This window comes from Bos indicus x Bos taurus, chromosome 2 (genome assembly GCF_003369695.1).
Source record: "Bos indicus x Bos taurus breed Angus x Brahman F1 hybrid chromosome 2, Bos_hybrid_MaternalHap_v2.0, whole genome shotgun sequence".
Classification (NCBI taxonomy): Eukaryota; Metazoa; Chordata; class Mammalia; order Artiodactyla; family Bovidae; genus Bos; species Bos indicus x Bos taurus.
Window position 1 is genome coordinate 67038838 of NC_040077.1, and position 26085 is coordinate 67064922.

The window sequence follows — 26085 nt, forward strand, 5'->3', positions numbered from 1 at the left end:
TTATGATACACATGTAGAGTCACATCATTTTCACTTTGAAGTTATTAAATACGATTTATTTTTCTGTGTTAGTGGCCTGTGAAGTTTAAAGTGAAAAAATATACATATGCACACAGAGGGCTGAATACTGAACCAGTATTGACTCATTCTTCACAATAGCAATTAGAACAGAATTTAAGGAAAGGAATAGAGGATGTGTGTGGAGGAGGGAGATGAGGGTATGGATTAGGGGTGATGAGAGTGAGCAAAGAGAGAGGAGTATAGAGAAGGAGAGAATGAAGTTTATTGTTAAACTCTATAAAAATGCTCATTGTTTCGATGGTCATTTTACTGTTGTTTTTACTATCCATGAAAAATGAATAAGATCACTGAAAAGGTAGCCAGTATCAATGTGATTCTGATAGCAATGGGCTTCCCTCATGGCTCAGCTGGTAAAGAATCTACCTGCAATGCAGGAGACCTGGGTTCTATCCCTGGGTTGGGAAGATCCCCTGGAGAAGGGTTAAGGCTACCCACTGTAGTATTCTGGCCTGGAGAATTCCATGAACTATATACAGTCCATGGGGTTGCCAAGAGTCGAACAAGTCTGAGCGACTTTCACTTTCTTTTTTTCCTTTCCTTTTCTGAGAGCAAAGGAATTATAGTGCCCACATCCTTTTGAAAAAGTTTCCTGAAGTCACATAACACTGATTTGTTACAAACCAGATGGGCAATGGCAGTCTATCAAATTCACATTTCCTGCTTCCGTGTGTACAAGACCTGTCTATATGAGAGTTTGCTAAATTCTTATTGAAATATTCAGAAATACAGCTTCAAGTATGTATTTGTGATCTTGGAGAAATGATGACATTTTTAATAATTGGATTTCTTTACTCTGGAAAGGTGGAAAATATAGGACTATAAATTCAGCATTCATGAAATTATTAGGGATGTGTTTAAACAGAACAAGGAATTAGCAAGTCCCAGTGTGTTCATATCAGAAAATGGAGTAAAGGTAGGATTCATGGAGATTTCAATGAAATTTAAAAGAGATAATGATCAAGGCAAATGAAAAGTACTGGTACCTGATTCATGTGAGATTTGTACATTTTACTCTATGTAAATTTCACCAAAAAAGTTAATGCCATAAATAGCAAGTTAATAATTCTGAAATCTGGCTGCTGGGTACGTAGCTATTCACTTTTCATTTTCTCCAAATTTTCTATATGTTTAAAAATTGTAATAATAAAATATTGGGTAAGAAAGTAAAAGTTCCTAAGACAATGGTAAGAAAATCCAAGTCTATTCTGGTAACAATAGTTGAAAAATAAATTATTTTTTTAAAAAAGCATTTTGATAATCATGACTTTTATAAACAGTACTCTCTGAAGGCCCCAATATTCTTCTGACTTTGTTGGAATCCTGGACTTAATAGCTGTGTGTGTGATCAAGAGTATCCAGTTTTGACATACTTTTGATACAAAAGGAATTGTCATACACAAATATTTGGCAGAAAATTTTCTAAAGTCATATGGTCTACTGCAATGCTTCTGGGCATACAGGACCTATATGTGAAGATTGGCTCAAATCTTACTAAACCATTCAAGAATATAGGTTGAAGCATGTATTTGAGACCTAAACTAAAACAGAGATGAGATCAAAGTTGAAAATAGCCTTGAGAAAGTTGAAAATAGCCTAAACCAAAAGATATCACTGATACAGGATTAGTCAACATTTTTCTAAATTGATACAGTATGTGTTTGGGGAAAGACATTTGTTTTTTCCTTAAGTCATGACACATCAATAATTATGTACATGCAGTAAGTTTGTCTCTGGTTTCTCTAAGACACCCAAATTATTTGGGGTTCAGTTCAGTTCAGTCAGTCATATCTGACTCTTTGCGACCCATGGACTGCAGCATGCCAGGTCTCCCTGTCCATCACCAACTCCTGGAATTTACTCAAACTCATGTACATTGAGTCAGTGATGCCATCCAACCATCTCATCCTCTGTCGTCCCCTTCTCCTGCATTCAATCTTTCCCAACCTCGGGATCTTTTCAAATGAGTCAGTTCTTCGCATCATGTGGTCAAAGTATTGGAGTTTCAGATTCAACATCAGTCCTTCCAATGAACACCCAGGACTGATTTCCTTTAGGATGGACTGGTTGGATCTCCTTGCAGTCCAAGGGACTCTCAAGAGTCTTCTCCAACACCACAGCTCAAAAGCATCAATTCTTCGGTGCTCAGCTTTCTTTATAGGCCAACTCTCACATCCATACATGACTACTGGAAAAACCATAGACTTGACTAGATGGACCTTTGTTGGCAAAGTAATGTCTTTGCTTTTTAATGTGCTGTCTAGGTTTTTTCATAGCTTTCCTTCTAAGGAGCAAGTGTCTTATAATTTCATGGCTGGAGTCACCATCCACAGAGATTTTGGAGCCCAAGAAAATAAAGTCTGACAATGTTTCCATTGTTTCCCCATCTATTTGCATGAAGTGTTGGGACTGGATGCCATGATCTTAGTTTTCTGAATGTTGAGTTTTAAGGCAACTGTTTCACTCTCCCTTTTCACCCTCATCAAGAGGCTGTTTAGTTCCTCTTCACTTTCTGCAATTAGAGTGGTATCATCTATATATCTAAGGTTATTGATATTTCTCCTGGCAATCTGGATTTCAGTTTGTGATTCATCCAGCCTGGCATTTCTGTATACATTGTATATATAATATACAGTGTAAACTGTTTTGATCTTATTTTAGAGCAGCATTTTTCAAACTTGCTTACTAAATAGTAACAAGGAAGGCTACAGACTGAATATGATTACTTCTTGAAATATCTTTGAAGTTTAAATTATTTGTCTTTACAACATGTTATATATCTTTTGCTCTCCATGAAAAATCTTGCTTACTTTAAAACATCATATCTTAATATATTCATTAGGTAAAAAACTTGTACACATCAAATGTTCAGGTAGAATGGATTCTCTGTGAATGGATTTTGAATTTACTCTGCATCTTACCATATCTTTGGTCTGCTGCCGGGATCTCCAAAGTGATGTGTAGCAAAATTTGGGGAGCATAGTCTTAGTGGATTACAGATATAATATATTTTTGGTTATTGTTTTACCAAAAGATTGTTTACTGTATCCGCTGAACATGTAGGTATCAAATTGAAGCACTTTCTTTTACTGATGTGAACATTGTCATATTATATATATTAGGCTGGGATGTTGGTAAATACCTTACTGAGAATGATAACTAAATCTATGATATATGTCTACTATGAAAGTTTGAAAGACAAGTGAATACCAAGTTGAACTGTTACTCAGTGAAATCAACTGGTTGCTCTTCATTTCTCATAACACTCCTTTTATTTTGATGGATTCACCTAAAGACAAGATCTGCTACTCAGATTTGGGGAATAGATATACTGATACTTAAAATCATATTAAATGCATCTACCTCTTGGGTGCAGATTCGTATTAAACAACAGCATAGAGACTGGCAAAGAAACCACATTGCTAAGGTATAAATTGATCTAGAAAAATGACCTTGCAGCATGTAGGACTTGGATCAGTTTAGTCAAGCCTTTCTGTCCTTATTGACAGACTTTCAGGGAAGTTAAATGAACATCTAGAAGTTGCTTGGTGAACATGAAACCAGAGCAAGGAAAATTGGTTATAAATTTAAGATACTTGATAATCTTAGCCCTGTATTCTCTTATATGTTCATTTCTTCAATAGGAGTTTTTGTGTCTAGGGGATCACAGTTAATAACTAGGAGAGCACTGCTGTATATTACCTCCTTCTGTTTGCTGAACAACTTCTCTACCTATAACAATCTAGGCAGAATATAGGCCATGTTCCTCTTCACAAACTGGGGCCAGTTCTGTTTCTTATGATTCAACCACAAGAAAGCAATATTTTTCTTTATTCCCTAAATTTACTGTGGTACCATTATGTTGTACAGAAAATCTTCTGGAAAGGGAAGAATAAAGATAATGTTGAGTTGTTCAGAAACTGTGGAACTTACAGCACACACATCATTAGAGTAATGCATCTAGTAAGAAGAGAGAGGTAGAATGGAGATTTAGAAATGATCTTTTAAAAGGAGAGAAAAAGAAGGTGAGGAGGACAGTTATGGTGGATTCATATATCCTGGGTGATCTTATGAAAGTTCATGTTTAATCATCGAGTCTGAATCAATACAGACATCTATAAATGTCTGTTTGTGATGAAGGAGCAAGCCCTGGGTTTCATCAAGTATTTTTTTTTAAATATCCTTTATCTTCCTTTTAACAATCAAATTGAGGAAACCAGATAAGGAATTTTTATCATGGAAAATTATAATAAAGAAAATGTATTTTACCTTGGGACAAATAATTTGCCAATCTTATATCTTATAAAGAATTAATATTCCAAGTATGTAAGAAACTCATACAACTCTATAGTAAAACCAAAAAAAATCCCAAAATCTGATTGAATAGTGGATAGAGGACCTGAATAGACAGTTTTTCAAAGGAAACATACAAATGGCCAACAAGTACAGGAAAACGTGCTCAACATCCCTAACCATTAGGAGAACAGAAGTGAAAATCAGATTGAGATATTATTTTACACCTATCAGAATGATATAAAAAAAGACAAGAAATAACAAGTGTTGATGAGGATGTACAGAAATGCGAACACTTGTGCACTTTTGGCGGGAATAAATTAGTACAGCCACAATGGAAAACAGTATGGGGATTCATCACAAAGTGTGAAACAGAAATATTATAGGATTCAGCAATCCCACTTCTGAGAATATGTGAAAGAACATTAAATCAGGATCTTAAGCAGATATTTACTGAAGCATTAATCTCATTAGCTAAGATATGGATACAACCAGTGTCCATCCATGGATGAACGGATAAAGACGATGGGTATAGTTATGTACATACAATGGAATATTTTTCAGCAATGAGAAAGGAGGAAATCCTGCCATTTTTGACAACATGGATGGACCTTGAGGGCTATGCTGAGTGAGATAAGTCAGAGAGAGAAGGGCAAATACTATATGATATCACTTATATATGAAATCTAAAGAAGTCAAACTCATAGAAATAAGAGTAGTTACCAGGGGGAGGGCAGAGGAAATGGAGCAATGGTGGTCAGAGTATAAACTTCCAGTTATAAGATGAATAACTTAGAGTTAACAATCATATATTGGACTTTAAAATTGCTAAGAAAGTAGATCTTAAATGTTCTTACAAAAAAGAAATGTAAATTTTAGAAGGTGATAGAAGTGTTAATCAGTGCTCCTGTGGCAACTGTTTCACAATACATAAGCGTATCAAATTAGTGCTTGGTATACCTAAATTTTATACAATATTATGTGTCAATTATATTTCAGTAAAGTTGGGGGAAAAGAAATATGCATTTTCTGAAAAGGAAGACCCTGAAAACCACTAGTTGTGTGGCTTCTAAGCCAATCATCCACCCTGCCCCCATTCAATAAATATTTGTTGATTAAAGAAAATAGTCTAGTGGAAGAGACATATAAAACTAGACCATCAGATGTAATTTAAGTGCTACCATCAGGGTAAGCCAAGGTGCCATCATGGAAGGGGGCCTCATGCAAACCTGGGGGCATAAATGCATCATTCTAGAGAGACCAACAAGGCCATCACTATAAGTGAGCATACATTAACCAGGAGGATGATCTCTGGAAAAAAACATGCTTCTAGTTTTAGAGATTTAATTATTTATTTACCAAATATAGGTTGAAGTTTTACTGTGCATGGGGCTCTTAAATTAGTTACAAGATCCCTGGAGTTTGTATGCTAGTAGGTAAATTGTGTATATTTTGGATTGTTGTTGTTTAGTTGCTAAGTCATGTCTGACTCTTTTGGATCCCATGAACTATAGCCCACTAGGATCCTCTGTCCATGGAATTTCCCAGGCAAGAATACTGGAGTGGGTCTCCATTTCCTTCTTCAGGAATCAAACCTGGGTCTCCTGCATTGTCAGGAGACCACTGAGCCACCAGGGAAGCCCATATATTTTGGATTAGGTTTTGCAAATTTAAATCTGGGAGAATTATTTTCTCTGCCCTATCCCCATTAGTTTGTTGCTTTTTTGAGGAAGAGAGCCTCCAAAACAGTGCTTACAGCATTTCTTCTTTGAATAACTGTTCTTAAATTTATCTTCAAAAATCTCTTCTATAAAGCGCAACAAAATGAGCAATGATATGGGTCTCTTTTGGTAAGCTTATTACTTGTGACTAGTAACTTAGAATCCTTACATCAATGTTTTTTTTTTTTATGAGGGAGAACTTATGATTGGTTTGAGACATCTATTAAGCATCCTCAAATTCCGAGAATGCTTTTTTTATGCTAATAAATATCACAAGAAAGTGAGTTGATGATGTCTATCATGTGGCCAAAGCAGTGATGGTTTTCCAGAGGGACAGACAGGAGTCGGTTATCTTTTCCTGGTAGGTGGATTGTCACTGCCCATTTCCTCCCCAACACAAACTTAAAGCTGATTGAATTTGTGACCCCATGGACTGTAGACCACAGGGCTCCTGTCCATGGAATTCTCCAGGCAAGAATACTTGGGTGAGTAGCCATTCCCTTCTCCAAGGGATCTTTGCAATCCAGGGATCAAACCTGGGTCCTCTGCATTGCAGGGAAATTTTTTATCACCTGAGCCACCAGGAAAAGCCCTTTATATCTCTGGGAGAATGAAAATATGACATGCAAAACTTAAAAAATATCAAATTTAGATTTAAACTCTCCAGTAATTCTGGCAAAATGAACATTTAGAGCAAACTTCTTTTGAAAGAGATTGGGGGATGGTCAGTTTATAACTAGAGTACTGAGGGGACATTCTGTTGAAGGCTGCAGATACTGACTACTGTATTCACAGACCAGGGGAAAAAAAGACTCTCTTCAGCATATGAATAGAAACATTGACTGGCTTTGAGGCAAGTAATTGCCTTACTCATCCGCGCACACAAATTTCAGCCAGAGAAGTCCTCATTTAAGCAGAGCACAAATGATGCATGATGCATACTTATGTCGATGAAGTGTAATTTACCTTGGATTTATTTAATTATTCTTGGTCCATGGGGTTTCTGAAAAATATCCAGGATACCACATTACTGCAGATTTAACTAAAAGGTCCACATCTTTGTTAATTTCTTATTTCTTCATTGCATGATGTGTACATAGAGTATATATGTGTTAGAATTGGTCATAACCATCACAGGGCAATAGAGAAGTTGAAATAAACACATATTCTTAACATTTCCAATTAAAAGTAGTACAAGAATGTTGATTAACATAGTGAAAATATAATTTATTTCTTTCCTTTTTAAATACCTGTATGATACTTATTAACATTTTAATGGCAAAAGCAATAAAAATAATTAAAAGCACATTTAGTTCCTGTTCTGCTCTATTTCCCTGATTCCTGCTCTTTTTTTCTTTTCAAGCGAAAGTTGTAAAATTGGTGTTCTAGCTGTAACTGCCTTCTTATGATATTAAATTTCTATGTGTGAAGGAAGAATTAGAAAAATTTTTTCCTACACAAATTCTGTGTTTCAGTTTGGGAAAAAAAAAAAGTGGTTATACCTCCATTCTTGCCATTTGAAGGGCAGAATTGAAAATTTTAACAATAAAATGCTTAATTTTCAAAGTTCATTATACTTTTTCAGGGTTAAAAATAATAGATAATAAGTAAATATGTGAAAAAATCAAGCTATGAGCAGTGTCAAATGTGTCTGTTTCTATTTCAACTATTAATTATTTTCTACTGCTGAGAACCCTGCAGTAGTAAAGAATTCATCTGCCAATGCAGGAGACACAAGAGATGTAAGTTCGATCCCTGAGCTGGAAACATCCCTTGGAGAATAAAATGGCAACTCACTCCAGTATTCTTGCCTGGAAAATCCTCTGGACAGAGGAATCTGGCAAGCTACAGTTCATGGGGTCTCAAAGAGTAGGACACATCTGAGCGACAGAGCACACACATGTGAGGACCCCAAAGGTTTTTTACTGAAAGAGAATTCTTCCTCGCCACTGACTCTCCCCCTTGTGTGCCTAACTGAGAAGTGACACTTGTTCCTGAGGAGGCCAGCGATTTCCAGATCCCGCCCAATGCACACAGACTTCCTGGGAAGATTTTTGGCTGGTAATTTGGTGCTAGTGATATAGAAGTCCAGTTAGTTTAAATAAGGAAATCTGGTGAATTGCCAGATTTGTCCCCAGATGCTCAGCAGCAGCTAAAGGTCAGCTGTGTTATAAAGAGCAAATTAATAATGCTGGCTTTGAACTTGGCTTGTAGCTATAGCACCACTTGTTCTTTTCAAGCAGTCTGGCTTTGCCAGTGGTGCTATTTTCTTAACCTTTGTTTGGAATCTTATTTGACTCTTGGACAATGGCAACCTTTAACTAACCACTAGAAAAAGAAGCCTATTAAATATACCTTGTTCAACTGAAGAGTTAACAATGAATAGTTTCTCCCTCAGCCTGAGGTGAACTTTTTCTGTCTTTCACCTATAAGCTCTTCCTGATCCAAGTCTTAGGTAGGAAAGGGTCAAAATAGATTTGGTCTTTAGTATACCTAATATTTAACACCATTGCGGGGGTGGTCTTCTCTCTGGATTCCTATCACGTTCAACTTCTTACACTACAGTATTAATTTTTTAAGAATATTTTGTGTTATTTTCTTCTATTGTTTAATAATCTGTTGATCTCCCCAACTAGGTTGGCGGATTGTCACTTATTTGAAGGTAATAAACTCATCTGAATTCCTTACAATCCTCCCTTCCTTCCTTTCTTCCTTTCTTTCTCCTTCCATCCATCATCCAATATAAGCTGACATCTGTCCTTGCAATAGACTGAAACTTCAAAAATGTATATGCTCATTGAGACTTTGCGAAAGTTTTATAAAACTGTCTGTTTCAAAGGAACTGCTTTTCCTGATTCAATGACAGTTAATACTCATGAACAATTGCATACAATTTTAAAATTTAAATTAGAGGTGGTTACAAAATTTAATACAGCCTAAACAGTTTATGAATAGTTTTCACTTGCATGATTTCTTTCAAGGCTCACAGATATCATATGCAAATTGGTAATGTCACTTCTGTTGTATATGTGAACAAAGCAAAGCTGTTTTATCTAGGAGACAGAAAAATGGAGATGATTTTTGGGAAGTACTGGCTGCACTAGACAGTGTCCAGTGGCATTATTTGGACATAGGCTGCTATTTCTGACTGATGTCTAAGAAAATGAAAGCTAAGCTAAGCTAAGCTTGAGTCACACAGGTAAAGTGGGTAGACCAGGTTGCTAGATTTTACTCTTTTCTCTCTCTCTATGACAAATACTCCACATTAAACATGGATAATCTGTTGTTAAGTTAGTTTTATATCACACTTTGATATAAAAGTAGTTTTATATCTGTTGATATAATAGTACTGAAAATTAAGATTTGAAATTCTGAAAGTAACTGCAAGATAAAGAAAAAGTATTGTCCCACATCCCCCAAGTAGTTTCTTAGTCTATTACATTCATAACATCAGTGAATGTGGGTAGGTCCACCATGTTTCAAAAATTGTGCTGGGCATCACAGATACAATGAGAAATGACTAGCTTCACTGCCATCCTCATAGGCAAGAGGATAGTTTGCTAAAATCTTGGAACTTTGGGAAAACTTAATGAAAGATGATGTCTGCAGCCTTCTCAGCTGAAACCACACTCAAAGATGATTGTCTGCCTTGTTGGCTACTCATGCTGACTAATGAATCCCAGAACTTTAGGACTGTTGATCCCAGTTTGTAGATCACTGAGATTCTTTTAGTGGTCTTTAAACAATAAGCATACATTTCCTGAGATGAGCCAACAACTACTCTCCTGGGGTGCCTTTTCTCTTTAGATTACAGAGAGAGATAGCTAGTTCATCTCCTAGTTCTCAAATGGCTGGGATGACTCCCTGGAGATTAAAGACCTTATTCTTTACTCTTAAAGCGTAAAGCTGACCCCAGTCGGGCAGTCCAAATAGTTTGTGAACACTTACTATGTGCCATACCAGTTGTAGGGGATGCAAAGATGAGTATGTAGTGTTTTCACTTGCAGATGAGGTGGAACTCAATTGAGATTGAAGCAAGATTTGGTAGGAAGAAGATAATAAAAGTGACCATTGTGTCTTAGGCACTATCTGTTGGATTCATAATTATGAAATATTAGGTCGATCATATATGTTAATAGAGCTTATAATTATAGAATTTGAATATAAAATCAAGATATACTGATGCCAAAGCTGCTAACCAATAATGTATTCACCAAATTTCACTGAGGTTGAGGTGCATCATTTTAATAGTTTCAGAACTGTATTACTAGGACATAATCTCTATAGTTGAGATTCTCAGCCTTTAGTGTGCACAAGAATCTTCTGAAAGCTTGTTAAAACAAAGATTATTCAGGACCCAGAAACTCAATAAGTCTGTGATGGAGCCGAATAATTTGCATTTGTACTATCTCAGAAGTGACACTACCATTCTTCGAGTAGCACTGACCTCAGGGATGTTCATCTAACTTTAGCAAACAGCAGAATCACTAGGACAGATTTTAAAAGACATTGTTGGACTGGGCCTTCCATGGAGATTCAGCAGGTCCAGAATGAGGCTAAATACTTTTTATTTCAAGCATGCTTTCAGATGATGTTCAGCAGCATCTAAAGGTCAACTTTAGACTCTGCTGGTTCATGGACTGCACTTAGGACTAAGGAATTTTCTAACTAGGTAAATGTAAATAACCTAATAAGAAACTCAATTTTGAGAGATGTAAACCCTTTGACCAAAATAAGTATTTTACCTAACTTGGAATTCTCATGGGAAAAGTAGAAAAAAATTGTGTAAAACTGCATATGTGAATGGCATAAATCTGGGAAGCAGTAAGTCCTTCAAGTGACAAGTGATAGTGATACATGTGAAAGTGAAAGTCACTCAGTTGTGTCCAACTCTTTGTGACTCCGTGGACTAAACAGTCCATGGAATTCTCCAGGCTAGAATACTGGAGTGGGTAGCCTTTCTCTTCTCCAGGGGATCTTCCCAACCCAGGGATCAAACCCAGGTCTCCTGCATTGTAGGCAGATTCTATACCAGCTGAGCCACAAGGGAAGAATACTGGGGTGGGTAGCCTATCCCACAAGACAAGAATACTGGAGTGTGTAGCCTATCCCTTCTATAGTGGATCTTCCTGACCCAGGAATTGAACCAGAATCTCCTGCATTGCAGGTGGATTCTTTACCAACTGAGCTATGAGGGAAGTAACAATGATACATGAAAAGATGTTATACATATAGAGGGCAAAGCTAGGCTGCTTGAAAAATACAGTGATGCCTTTAGCTACCTGTTTTCTTAGAGATCAATTTTTTAATAGCTTGTCCATACATTCATTTTAAATATTTAATGTATAAAATTAATTAAAAATCTTTGAATGGTGTAAAATGCCATTAAATGCTATCACTAGAAATTGTGTTCATACAGAGGAAAAATTGGGCCTGAGCCAAGCCTGGGGGAGCTCCACAGTTTAGAGTTAAGTCTAAGAAAAAACTAGTAAATAAAATGGAGAAGTAGCTCATGATGGAGGATTAAAAATTAGGAGAGTGTGGTATCACAGGAAAGACTTTCCTGGGAGGATGTGTTGGTTAATGGTTTAGGTTGCTGCTGAGAATTTGTGTAAAATAATGGAAAAATTGACTGTCTGATTTGGCACCATAAAGACCATGAAGTCATCTCATCTAAGTGTCATGTGAAGCCCCATTTGGCCTTCTTACAGAAAGAAGGTATAATGAGAAATTGGGGTCAAAATCTAAATAATTTGTTGATATGTGTGTCCATGGATTTTTTTTGAAATATAATTTTAATTAGTGTTTCTATTGTTATAATATCACATTTTTATTAGTACAGGTTTATATTACATGTAATATCTAGCATGCATCATTATTTTTCTTTCTTTCTTTCTTTTTTTTTTTAAAGCATTCTATCTTCAAATGATTATTTTTCCAGACTAATTCACAGTAATTTTATCAGATCAAGGGAAGAGTTCTTTTAGAGTTTTGTTTTTTGGGGACTGCTTTAAATTTTTAGTTTAATCTAGGAAGATGAACATTTTTTTCCATATTGAATATTGCTTAAGAGCGATTCAGTGATTCCTACATCCTTCAAGTGATCTTAGATGCCCTACAGCAAAGTTATGTGGTTTTCTTTCTTTGGACACTAAAACTTTCTAAAGTCACTTAATATATCTGCTGCTATCATGTACATTTCTAAATCTGTGGCAAAATATGCATAACATGAAACTTACCACTATAATTTTTAAGTGTGCTACTCTCTTTGGTAATAAGAGTGGTACCACTCTAACTGGTATGAAGTCCATTCATACCATTGTGCAGCCTACATTAACATATATCTTTAGAACTTTCTTGTCTTCTAAACTGAAACTCCATACCCATTAAACAATGACTGCCCACATACAGACAGATATCAAAATGACTCTTTTACAGTTCCCTCTTTCCTATTTTACATAAATGATAACAATTACATATTTATATTGTGTGTCAATTAACACAGACAATCTTTATCTTTTGTTTTTCAAATTCTATGTGTGTGTGTGTTAGTGGCTCAGTCATGTCTAACTCTGCGAACCCATGCACTATAGCCTGCCAGGTTCCTCTGTCCATGGGGATTCTCCAGGCAAGAATACTGGAGTGGATTGCCATTTCCTTCTCCAGGGAATCTTCCCAACCCAGGGATTGAAGCTGGGTCTCCTGCATTGCAGGCAGATTGTTTTCCATGTGATTGTGGTTTCAGTCTGTCTGCCCTCTGATGCCCTCTCTCAGTGCCTACCATCTTACTTGGTTTTCGCTTACCTTGGATGTGGGTTATCTCTTCACAGCTGCTCCAGCAAAGTGCAGCCTCTGCTGCTTACCTTGGACATGAGGTAGCTCCTCCCTGCCATATGCCCTGACATCGGGGGTGGGGTAGCTCCTCCTGGTCACCACCACTGACCTCGCATGTGGAATAGCTCCTCCCAGCCGCTGCCCCTGACCTCCTGGATGTGGGGTAGCTCCTCACAGCTGCGTTTGTGCACTGTCTTAGCTGCCTGTGCTGTGGAGCCATCCAAGACGGATGGGTCATGGTGGAGAGGTCTGACAGAATGTGGTCCACTGGAGAAGGGAATGGCAAACCACTTCAGTATCCTTGCCTTGAGAACCCCATGAACAGTATGAAAAGGCAAAAAGATAGGACCCTGAAAGATGAACTCCCCAGGTCGGTAGGTGCCCAGTATACTACTGGAGATCAGTGGAAAAATAACTCCAGAAAGAATGAAGGGATGGAGCCAAAGCAAAAGCAACACCCAGTTGTGTATGGGACTGGTGATAGAAGCAAGGTTAAGTGCTGTAAAAAGCAATATTGCATAGGAACCTGGAATGTTAGGTCCATGAATCAAGGCAAATTGGAAGTGGTCAAACAGATGACAAGAGTGAACGTCGACATTCTAGGAATCAGTGAATGAAGATGGACTGGAATGGGTGAATTTAACTCAGATGACCATTATATCTACTATTGTGAACAGGAATCCCTTAGAAGAAATGGAGTAGCCATGATGGTCAACAAAAGAGTCCAAAATGCAGTACTTGGATGCAATCTCAAAAACGACAGAATGATCTCTGTTCATTTCCAAGGCAAACCATTCAGTATCATGGTAATCCAAGTCTATGTCCTGACTAGTAACGCTGAAGAAGCTGAAGTTGAACACTTTTTGAAGACCTACAAGACCTTTTAGAACTAACACCCCCAAAAGATATCCTTTTCATTATAGGGGCCTGGAATGCAAAAGTAGGAAGTCAAGAAACACCTGGAATAACAGGCAAATTTGGCCTTGGAGTACAGAATGAAGCAGGGCAAAGGCTAATAGAGTTCTGCCAAGAGAACAGACTGGTCATAGCAAACACCCTCTTCCAACAACAAAAGAGAAGATCCTATACATGGACATCACCAGATAGTTGAAGCCAAAATCAGATTGATTATATTCTTTGTAGACAAAGATGGAGAAGCTCTATACAGTGAGCAAAAACAAGACTGGGAGCTGACTGTGGCTCAGATCATGAACTCCTTATTGCCAAATTCAGACTGAAATTGAAGAAAGTGAAGAAAACCACTAGACCATTTAGGTATGACCTAAATCAAATCTCTTATGACTATACAGTGGAAATGAGAAAGAGATTTAAGGGACTAGATCTGATAGTGTGCCTGATGAACTATGGAATGAGGTTCATGACATTATACAGGAGACAGGGATTAAGACCATCCCCAAGAAAAAGAAATGCAAAAAAGCAAAATGGCTGTCTGAGGAGGCCTTACAAATAGCTGTGAAAAAGAAGGGAAACAAAAACAAAGGAGAAAAGGAAAGATATACCCATTTGAGTGCAGAGTTCCAAAGAATAGCAAGGAGAGATAAGAAAGCCTTCCTCAGCAATCAATGCAAACAAATAGAGGAAAACAATAGAGTGGGAAAGACTAGAGAACTCTTCAAGAAAATTAGAGATACCAAGGAAACATTTTATGCAAAGATGGGCTCAATAAAGTACAGAAATGGTAAGGACCTAACAGAAGCAGACGATATTAAGAAGAGGTGGCAGGAATACACAGAACTCTACAAAAAAGATCTTCACGACCCACATAATCACAATGATGTGATCCCTCTCCTAGAGCCAGACATCGTGGATGTGAAGTCAAGTGGGCCTTAGGAAGCATCACTATGAACAAAGCTAGTGGAGGTGATGAAATTCCAGTTGAACTATTTCAAATCCTGAAAGATGATGCTGTGAAAGTGCTGCACTCAGTATGCCAGCAAATTTGGAAAACTCAGCAGTGGCCACAGGACTGGAAAAGGTCAGTTTTCATTCCAATCCCAAAGAAAGGCAATGCCAAAGAATGCTCAAACTACTGCACAATTGCAGTCATCTTACACTCTAGTAAAGTAATGCTCAAAATTTTCCAAGCCAGGCTTCAGCAATACATGAATCATAAAATTCTAGATATTCAAGCTGGTTTTAGAAAAGGCAGAGGAACCTGAGATCAAATTGCCAACATCTGCTGGATCGTCAAAAAGGCATGAGAGTTCCATAAAAACATCTATTTCTGCTTTATTGACTATGCCAAAGCCTTTGACTGTGTGGATCACAGTTAACTGTGGAAAATTCTGAAAGAGATGGAAATATCAGACCACCTGACCTGCCTCTTGAGAAATCTGTGTGCAGGTCAGGAAGCAACAGTTAGAACTGGACATGGAACAACAGACTGGTTCCAAATAGGAAAAGGAGTACATCAAGGCTATATATTGTCACCCTACTTATTTAACTTATATGCAGAGTACATCATGAGAAACGCTGGGCTGGAGGAAGCACAAGCTGGAATCTAGATTGCTGGGAGAAATATCAATAACCTCAGATATGCAGATGACACCACCCTTATGGCAGAAAGTGAAGAAGAACTAAAGCGCCTCCTGATAAAAGTGAAAAAGGAGAGTGAAAAAGTTGGCTTAAAGCTCAACATCAGAAAACTAAGATCATGGCATCTGGTCCCATCACTTCATGGCAAATAGATGGGGAAACAGTGTCAGACTTTATTATTCGGGGCTCCAAAATCACTGTGAATGGTGACTGCAGCCATGAAATTAAGACGCTTACTCCTTGGAGGGAAAGTTATGACCAACCTAGACAGCATATTAAAAAGCAGAGACATTACTTTGCCAACAAAGATCTGTCTAGTCAAGGCTATGGTTTTTCCAGTGGTCAAGTTTAGATGTGGGAGTTAGGCTATAAAGAAAGCTGAGCACTGAAGAATAGATGCTTTTGAACTGTGGTGCTGGAGAAGACTCTTGAGAGTCCCTCAGACTGCAAGGAGATCCAACCAGTCCATCCTAAAGGAAATCAGTCCTGGCTCTTCATTGGAAGGACTGATGTTGGAGCTGAAACTCCAATACTTTGTCCACCTGATGCAAAGAGCTGACTCATTGGAAAAGACCCTGATACTGTGAAAGATTGAGGGCAAGAGGAGTAGGAGACGACAGAGTATGAGATGGTTGTATGGCATCACCGACTCAATGGATATGTGTTTGGGTGGACTCCTTGAGTTGGTGATGGACAGGGAGGCCTGGCGTGCTTCGATTCATGGGATCACAAAGAGTCGGACAGGACTGAGTGACTGAAGTGAACTGAGCTGAACTGTTTACCATGAGTCTCCAGGGATGTCTTCAAATTCTATAAAATTTAAGATAAAGTGTAGTATTGGCAGCCCAAATTACAAAAATACTATTTTTTTGTTTGTCTTCTTATTTACCCTTATGGGTTGCTTTGCGTTTTCATCTGACTTCAAATTATTTTTCTTTTGTTTCAGCTTGAATGACTCCCTTTAGCCTTTGTTGTGGGGCATGTCTAGAGGCATTGAAATCTTTCACCTTTTATTTATCTGGCGATGTCTTAATTTTACCCTCATTTTCAAAGAATGTTTTTGCTGGACATAGATTTTTTGTGGTTGATAGTTTTTTCTTTTAGTCCTTTAAATATATTATCCCATTGTTTCTGGCCTGCAAATTTTCTGCTGAGAAAATCATTGCTATTGCTCATAGAGCATATTTCTAATAGCTGTTTTAAAGTCTCTCTGTAGTAAGTCCAGAACATGTTATTTTACAGTTAATTTCTAGAGATATATTTTGTTCTCTGACTGGACCGTGTTTTCCTTTTTCTTTTTCTGTAAGCCTGTGGTCTTTTGTTTAAAACTGGGCATTTGAATAAATAGCCACTTCTTCCAGTCATTAGAGACTGGATTTTTGCAGAGGAAGATGTTCTCTAATCAGTTCAGCAGGAAACTTCAACATATTTTCAGGTTTTTTTTGCATTTGTCTTCCCTAGACCTGTGTGTCCATGCCCCCCACCCTACATTCTTCCTTCCCCACTTCCCACCATTTCCCAGTATACATGGTTCTTTTAAAATGTCTTGATTTCTCTAATGGTTTCACCCTAGCTTTATCTTAAGGTGTTGAGTATTATAGTTTATTTCTAAGCAGATAATCTATTTTCCTCAAATTCTGTTTGTCTACAGACCTCCTGCAGTTTTCATTCACCATGGAAGCCTCTGTGGCCTTCCATGCCTTCGACATGAGATCTAAGCTATTGCTGCTACTTCTCTCAGGCAAGACAGAAACCAGTCTCTCAGGTAGCACACAGATAGGCCGGAGCATGCAAACAATTCCCGCCCATTTCTTCCATCTGAAGAAAGGAACTGGGAATTGAGTCCCTTCCTCCTGAGCGTACCGTACTATGCCAGCGAGGGAAATAGGGCATTCAGACATGCCATGACATATCCCACCTTTTTAAGTATGGCTTTTTCATGGTTGGATATTTGCTTGGTTGCTACAGATCCTTAGCTGGTTTAGAGTTCCTATAATGCTATTTTAATCAGTCCATTGTTATTTACTTGGTGTTTCCATGAAGGCCTGGAGCATCCTAGTCTGCCATCTTGCTGATAGCAGATTTGTTTGTTTGCTTTTTTAATTGATGTTTTACAGTTCTACTTGTGGTTTTGAAGTCTAAACAGGTTCAGAATCTTAGGAGATCTGCCAAACCTATAAATCATGATATTGTGAAAATATTACTGAAAAACACATTGCTGATAGCTGTCATGTTTGTTTTGTTTCTGATTTAATGGTGATCCATGTAGAAGTGTGTCACAAACAAACATAATTATCAGGGAGTGATGAATGCCAAATTACAATTGGGATAATTGCTACTTCTTTTATAAACAAATTAATGGTGAACAAATAAAACCAAATGAGAATGTTTTTAAAATAATAAAGCAAATAGCAATAAAGACTCTTGCCTTGTATTTCTAATATTTCCAGGTGATGATGCTGTGGTCTGTAGGTCACACTATGAGTCGCACTAGCTCAACACTGCCTCATGTACACTGGTAACATGAAGCTGTAACAGATATCATTTTTAAAAAATATATAACTTGTGTTCATTTACCAAAACTGTGCACTTCACTTGACATAGTCTTTTAATTGGAGGTGGATGATAAATTAGAAACTTGTGAATGTCTGCAAGCATAATGGGCAATCTTAAGAAGTGGTAGGTATTATCAGCATTAAATTACAAATTAAGTATGAAAAATAATTTCTACAGTTATATTTTCATTACTAATATTCATTACTAATATTACCACCAACTCCCGGAGCCTACTCAAACTCATGTCCACTGAGTCAGTGACATATTTATTATATACATTTATATTCTTTTGGGACTTTCCAGGTGGATGAGTGGTAAAAAATCTGCATGCTAATGCAGAAGATGCACGTTTGATCCCTTGGTCAGAAAAATCACCTGGAGAAGGAAATAGCAATCCACTCCAGTATTCTTGACTGGAAAACCAATGGGCAGAGGAGCCTGGCAGGCTATAGTCCCTGGGGTAGTAAAGGGTCAGAAGTGACTTGGCAATTGAGCATACCCATACATTTATATTCCTTTTTCTTAATTTTTAGAAAGTTGGCTTTGCTGGTTTAGCTTTTTTTCCTTGTTTTGCACAAAGAAATTATATATCAGTCAGTACAGTTGCTCAGTCATGTCCAACTCTCAGTGATCCCATGGACTGCAGCAAGCCAGGCCTCCCTGTCCATCACCAGCTCCCGGAGTTTACTCAAACTCATGTCCATCACATCGGTAATGCCATCCAACCATCTCATCCTCTGTTGTCCCCTTCTCCTCCAGCCTTCAATGTTTCCCAGCATCAGGGTCTTTTCAAATGAGTCAGCTCTTTGCGTTAGGTGGCTAATGTATTGGAGTTTCAGCTTCAGCATCAGTCCTTCCAATGAATATTCAGGACTGATTTCCTTCAGGATGGACTGGTTGGATCTCCTTGCAGCCCAAGGGACTCTCAAGAGTCTTCTCCAACTCTACAGTTCAAAAGCACCAATTCTTAGGTGCTCAGCTTTCTTTATAGTCCAACTAACATATCCATACATAACTACTGGGAAAACCATAGCTTTGACGAGATGGACCTTTGTTGGCAAAGTAATGTCTCTGCTTTTCAATGTGCTGTCTAGATTGGTCATAACTTTTCTTCCAAGGAGCTAGCATCTTTTAGTTTCATGGCTGTAGTCACCATCTGTAGTGATTTTGGAGCCCCCAAAAAATAAAGTCTGTCACTGTTTCCATTATTTCCCCATCTGTTTGCCATGAAATGATGGGACCAGATGCCATGATCTTAGTTTTCTGATGTTGAGCTTTAAGCCAACTTTTTCACTCTCCTCTTTCACTTTCATCAAGAGGCTCTTTAGTTCTTCTTCACTTTCTGCCATAAGGGTGGTGTCATCTGCATTTCTGAGGTTATTGATATTTCTCCCAGCAATCTAGATTCCAGCTTGTGCTTCTTCCAGCCCAGCATTTGTCATGATGTACTCTACATATAAGTTAAATAAACAGGGTAACAATATACAGCCTTGACGTACTCCTTTTCCTATTTGGAACCAGTCTGTTGTTCCATATCCAGTTCTAACTGCTGCTTCCTGACCTGCATATAGGTTTCTCAAGAGGCAGGTCAGGTGGTCTGGTATTCCTATCTCTTTCAGAATTGTCCACAGTTTATTGTGATCCATGCAGTCAAAGGCTTTGGCATAGTCAATAAAGCAGAAATAGATGTTTTTCTGGAACTCTCTTGCTTTTTTTGATGATCAAGCAGATGTTGGCAATTTGATCTCTCGTTCCTCTGCCTTTTCTAAAACCAGCTGGAACATCTGGAAGTCCATGGTTCATGCACTGCTGAAGCCTGGCTTGGAGAATTTTGAGCATTAGTTCACTAGTGTATGAGATGAGTGCAATTGTGTGGTAGTTTGAACATTCTTTGGCATTGCCTTTCTTTGGGATTAGGATGAAAACTGACCTTTTTTCAATCCTGTGGCCACTGCTGAGTTTTCCAAATCTGCTGGCATATTGAGTACAGCACCTGCACAGCATCATCTTGGCTTTAGACAATTATTATTCTAGACTGTCACATTTGCACTTAATTTTTTAGATAACATAAAAACATTCAAAGGCTTTGTGGAATAAAGTGATCTAAATGAAACCAAGATTGAGAAATATTATAATGGTAATGAATTTAAGATGAATGAAAAGAGGGAATGAGAGTAAGAGTTCATTAAGTCTGCTTTCCTAAGCACGGACTTGAAGATGCCTTAGGTAGTGATGGGTCATTTTTAGAGGAGCCTGATATTCTTATGTGTATCTCTTTATGAACACCAGATAAATATTTTTTACTCAAGTATGTTTTACAATTTTTAAAATGGTATATATTTTTTTACTATGCCATTAGGGAAAATATGAATTTATTTGAAAGCATTACAAAATTCAGAAAAGTGTTTATAAAACTGTGAATTTTTCAAATATGTAGAGGCTCAAATTATTCCTTGATTTATTGGTTTATGGACTGCTTCAAGAAATATTTACTTCTAGAACAGCATATTATTGGGTGAGCAGGGTTTCTGAACTTAGACTTTTATGGGTTGGAACTTGAGATATTCTACTCATTAAGAGTGAATGTAATTGTTATTGATCTCTCTAAATCTCATTTTTTGATGTGCAAATTTGTCAAAATAATAGTACCTTTACTTATTTATTGTGAGGATTTTATGAGATTGTGATTATAAAGTGTCTAGTACAGTACCCAAACACATAAGATATCTATTATTGCTGTTAGACAGTGTTTGGTAGACATTATAGTAATATCATGTTCAAAAACCAAAAAACTCACTCTGAAGTCATTTTTCTGGTTATTTGCCTTCAGTTTCAGTGAGTGAATCAAAATCAGAATCAGTAGATATAAAATTATAATTTCCTCTTGATTCTTTTGAAAGTGAAAGTGAAGTCTCTCAGTCGTGTCTGACTGTTTGCAACCCCATGGGCTGTAGCCTACCGGGCTCCTCTGTCCACGGGATTTTCCAGGCAAGAGTACTGGAATGGGTTGCCATTTCCTTCTCAAGATTCCTTTATTGGACTGAACAGTCGGTTATAATTGCTTACAGTTACTCTTTTTCCCTTTTCCTACACATCCCCTTGAGTTAATAAATGTGGCAGTGCTTGTGATTGTTGGCCAAGATACTCACTTCTTATTGTTTGTTGCCCCTTTTTTCATTGTCTTAGTTCTTGAGATGAGTATTTCACAACTTTTTGCCCATCTTAGCCTTCTTTTCAGGGCTTCCCAGGTGGTGCTAGTGGAAAGAACTTACTTGCCAATGCAGGAGAAGTAAGAGATGTGGGCTTGATCCCTGAGTTGAGTAGATCCCATGGAGAAGAGTATGACAACCCACTCCAGTATCTTGCCTGGAGATCCCATGGACAGAGAGCCTGGTGGGCTACAGTCCATAGAGTTGCAAAGAGTCAGGGTCTGAAGTGACTTAGCATGCATACACGCACAGGGTTCTATTAATACATAGAGCATTGCATCTCTGATCTGTCACTCTTACTTCAGAGTAGTCTTACCTGACTTGTGCATGTGAGCTCGGTTGTGACTGACTCCTTGTAACCTCATGGACTGTGTAGCCCATCAGGCTTCTCTGTCCAGGCAAGAATACTGGGGTAGATTGAACCTGTCTCTCCTGCACTGTCAGATGGATTCTTAACAACTAAGCCACCTGGGAAGCCCTGTGAGTAGTCTTAAGTAGAACCTTCATATGGAAAATAACTGTTCATCACATCGCACAGATTCTAACAAAGAAATTGACCTATCAACCTTCAGTCACATTGCATTCCAGAAAAGTGTTTCTGGTCTGGGACAACTATTACTTGTCTTTTTTTTAATTTATTTTTGGTTGTTCTGGGTCTTTCTTTGTTGCTGCACAGGTTTTTCTCTAGTTGTGGTGAGCGAGGACTGCTCTCTAGTTGTAATGCACAGGCTTCTCATTGCTGTGCCTTCTCTTGTTGTGGAGCATGGGCTCTAGAGCACAGACTCAGTAGTGGTGCCACACCAATTTAGTTGCTCCGTGGTATGTGGGACCTTCTCAGACCAGGGATCAAACCCGTGTGTCCTCCATTGGCAAGCAGATTCTTTACCACTGAGCAACCAGGGAAACTGTATTGTTTGTCTTGATGTTGCTGCTGCTGCTGCTGCTGCTATGTCGCTTTAGTTGTGTCTGACTCTGTGCAACCCCATAGATGGTCTCCCACCAGGCTCCCCCGTCCCTGGGATTCTCCAGGCAAGAACACTGGAGTGGGTTGTCATTTCCTTCTCCAATGCATGAAAGTGAAAAGTGAAAGTGAAGTCGCTCAGTCGTGTCCATCTCTTAGTGACCCCATGGACTGCAGCCCACCAGGCTCCTCTGCCCATGGGACTTTCCAGGCAAGAGTGCTGGAGTGGGGTGCCATTGCCTTCTCTGCTTAATGTTGTTACTTTAATGCTAATGATTTGATAATCTACTGTCTCAACTTATATGGAATAAGTTTATAAATGGAAATTCTAACCAAAATGCAGGAGGGGTAGAGGTATTGAACAGTAAGCATTAATAAGCATGAACAAGAGGTGTGGCGTGAACCATTTTAGAAAAAGGAGTGAGATTGACTTCTGCTGGATTTGGTTCATCAGAATGAAAGATAAACCTAAATGTACTGATCTGAGAAGGGGTAAACATTAAGAAAACACCCTCTATGCATGGTTTATTCTAGCATTTATTTAGGACCTAGTTTTTAAGTCCAAAGAGTTTATGGCAGAATTGAGTGCCACTGTCACTATGTGAAAATTGGCTTCAATGCTTTAAACTGTGAGTCACAATAACCCATTTATAGTTTATCAAATGTTTATATCATATTTTACTTATCTTTTTTAAAGAAAGACTGGGGCTTCTTGGATGATTTGTGTATACACTGTGAACTGGAAACCTTTATGTTTTGTTTCATTTGTCCCCAAATCATTTGACTATTTTTCAATAAAGAAGGTTTTATTGGGAATGGAGTAAAAGAAATTGGGAATTGGGGTAGAGAGAAAGAAACAAGAAACTTAGTGTTTTATAAACTTTATTGTAAAGAAAATCTGGCATGTATTTCAAATCAGGGTGGTCTATGCTTTACTTTGGTGAATGATGCTCATATATTTCTAGTCAACAGAATGGAACACAGATCTGAAAATTATAAAGTTTTACTATGCATATAGTAAAAGATACTCAAGTTTCTCCTTCTCTGTCAGTCATACCTTCTTGCCAATATTATGCGTGCTGCCCAGGGAGAAGATGTTGTTATCTATTGCTATGGAAGCAATTGTTTAATTTAGTTACTACATCCTCTTGATTTTTATGAGTAGTGGTAAAAGAGGACTTTTTATATTGACTAATGTGCACCGGTCTGCATTGAGGGGGATTTTGAATTATTTTCCCATCACTAATCTTTTTTTACCCCTTTACCAGTTAAAAAAGTAGTCTATAGTGCTTCAGGAATATTAATATTTAAATCCTCATTGTAGGGTCCATTGTAGCAAGAAAAATGTAAATGGGCACACTTTATTTCCATATTATTTTGCAGAGTATTTTGGCAATCATTCTAGTGTTTATAGTCAATGTATTTTAATGCCATCCACATTTTGGACAGCAGGCATAAAGCTCTGCTGGTTTATCTCTTGGAGAAGTAAGATTGCCCCTCATAAGACAGCCATTTATAATACATGCACCTTTGAATAATTAAATGAGCCACTGAAGAGGAAAAGGATTCTAATCAGTTTTCAAACTGTGATTCTTCCATGCACTGAATCATTCCTTTATGAATACATTTCTCTTGGAACATGTATAATTATGAAACTTCTTTTTTTTCTCTCTCTGTAGGAACTGGGAAGTAACAGCCCTCCACAGAGAAACTGGAAGGGAATTGCTATTGCCCTGCTGGTGATTTTAGTTGTATGCTCACTCATCACTATGTCAGTCATCCTCTTAACCCCAGGTAATCTGTCTTTATTACTCTCTTATGGTGGTATTGTGGATGATAATTTCACATTGAAATATCTAAAGAGGATAATCTTATATGGTATCTTAGGACACATTAACATTGGTTGGAATAAAAAAAAATGCATAACCAGACATTTTGCAAATGGCACAGTCATTTTGTGGTTTAAATATCATGCAAGATATTTTGGGGACATTGGAATATAAAATATATATGTGTGTGTGTGTGTATATATATATATATGGAATGCTAAGGAGATCTTTGGTCTCTATTGCTACTGAGAGACTTATTATGATTGTTACTTTAATAAATGTGGAGCATATTTGACTTTTATTGCAAATGGAGATGAGGGAGTAGAGTCTGGAAGTTTCCATATGTAGGAGATAGCTCAACTGTATTGATGGTGGGAAGGGAGGATATGATGGACAAAGAGATTTAGATCAAAAGAAAATGAGCTAAGCCTCTGAGTATGATACCTCAAATTTCTTCCTCTCTTCTTTCTCTGTTGTTTTTACATTCCTAGTTTCTGTCTAAAGATACTCTCCAAGCTGCTCTTGCATTACTCTTTAAATTTTGTTCTTTATATTAAATGGTTGAATTCTATTATGTAAATTATCAGTATGTTTAATTCTTCACTGGTATTTATTTCAGTACTTGGAATTTTACTGCTCTTTGGTAGGTGCTGTTACAGAAGGCAGAGAAAGGCTGCTCACATTTTAAACTCACAAACTGCCTTCCAGGAACAAAAAATTTTGTCATGCTGCTACAACCCATCCAACTAGCTTGCTCAAAGACTGGTCACTGTATAAGGCTCAGCATTATAAAAAATAATCATTTCTTATACCTATAACTAGTCCAAAAATAGATAAAGCTAGTCCAAATTATGCAGTTACAGCCTGTTGTTAAAGACTATGTATTTATAACTTCACTTCCTGTCCCAGTTTTGTTATTTACAAACCCTTTAAAAATGTTGAATTTATCTCCTCATGTACAATATTTGATTAACAAAATGACCTCTTTCACAGGTTCATTTAGTCAACTAATTATTGTGGCTAATTATACAAATTGCAGTATCCATTGTTCCAAATATATAGATTTCCAAAAATTTAGTTCATAGTTGTTATTTAACATATGAAGAGCTGGAGAAAGAATTTGAGGGAATCAGGAAAGAGGAAAGAGGAGGGAAAGAGAATTTTAAACAAAGATAGAAAAAACATTCCTGATAAGAACTGGTTTATCTATCATTCTCCTTAGGAATTTTCTCTTACAGCCTCATTTGTGCATCTGCAAGACAGTGTAATGAATGGTGTGATGGCTATGAGTTGTTGCCAGTTGCCAAGAATCTTTGTTAAAGGAAAATGAGCTTATGTTTGGTGCAGTGTTTCACTTAAACATAGAAATTTTGACATAATTATTAAAAACTGAATGACATGCCTTAACTGCTTCTATTGGTGACTGTTAACCAAATGGAAGAAATTAGTTTCATAAAATGCCTCTGTGTTTCTCCTTAATTTTTTTCTGTCTGAGTCTAGTATCCTTTTCCTAGTTGTTGACTCTTTGAGGCCACAGTGATACTTTGGTGTCTTTGGGATACTGGTATAACAAAGACCTATAGGGTTGGTTACTCACTCTGCAAAACCCTTCCCAACTTGCCCCAGTAATAAAAATACAGGATGGTTGCATTTATTTTGTCATGCACTTATTCATTTATTAAAGCAAGAGTTTACATAAGATACACTTTGGTTTGAATTCTGGATCTAAAAGAACTAGTTTTGTGAAATTAGCTAATAGTTAAACATTATATCTACTACTGTGGGCAGGAATCCTTCAGAAGAAATGGAGTAGCCATCATGGTCAACAAAAGAGTCCGAAATGCAGTACTTGGATGCAATCTCAAAAACGACAGAATGATCTCTGTTCGTTTCCAAGGCAAACCATTCAATATCACAGTAATCCAAGTCTATGCCCCAACCAGTAACGCTGAAGAAGCTGAAGTTGAATGGTTCTATGAAGACCTACAAGACCTCTTAGAACTAACACCCAAAAAAGATGTCCTTTTTATTATAGGGGACTGGAATGC

General features: G+C 37.6%; 1 protein-coding gene across 4 annotated transcripts in view; it reads left to right on the top strand.

The window, feature by feature from the left end:
• Positions 1–26085, top strand: part of DPP10 (dipeptidyl peptidase like 10) — a 1640795-nt gene that overhangs the window by 986375 nt on the left and 628335 nt on the right. For all 4 annotated transcript variants that reach the window (XM_027562155.1, XM_027562148.1, XM_027562166.1 and 1 more), the window contains exon 2: positions 23888–24002. In XM_027562155.1, the coding sequence (XP_027417956.1) occupies positions 23888–24002 (115 nt within the window). The remainder of the gene's footprint in view (positions 1–23887; positions 24003–26085) is intronic.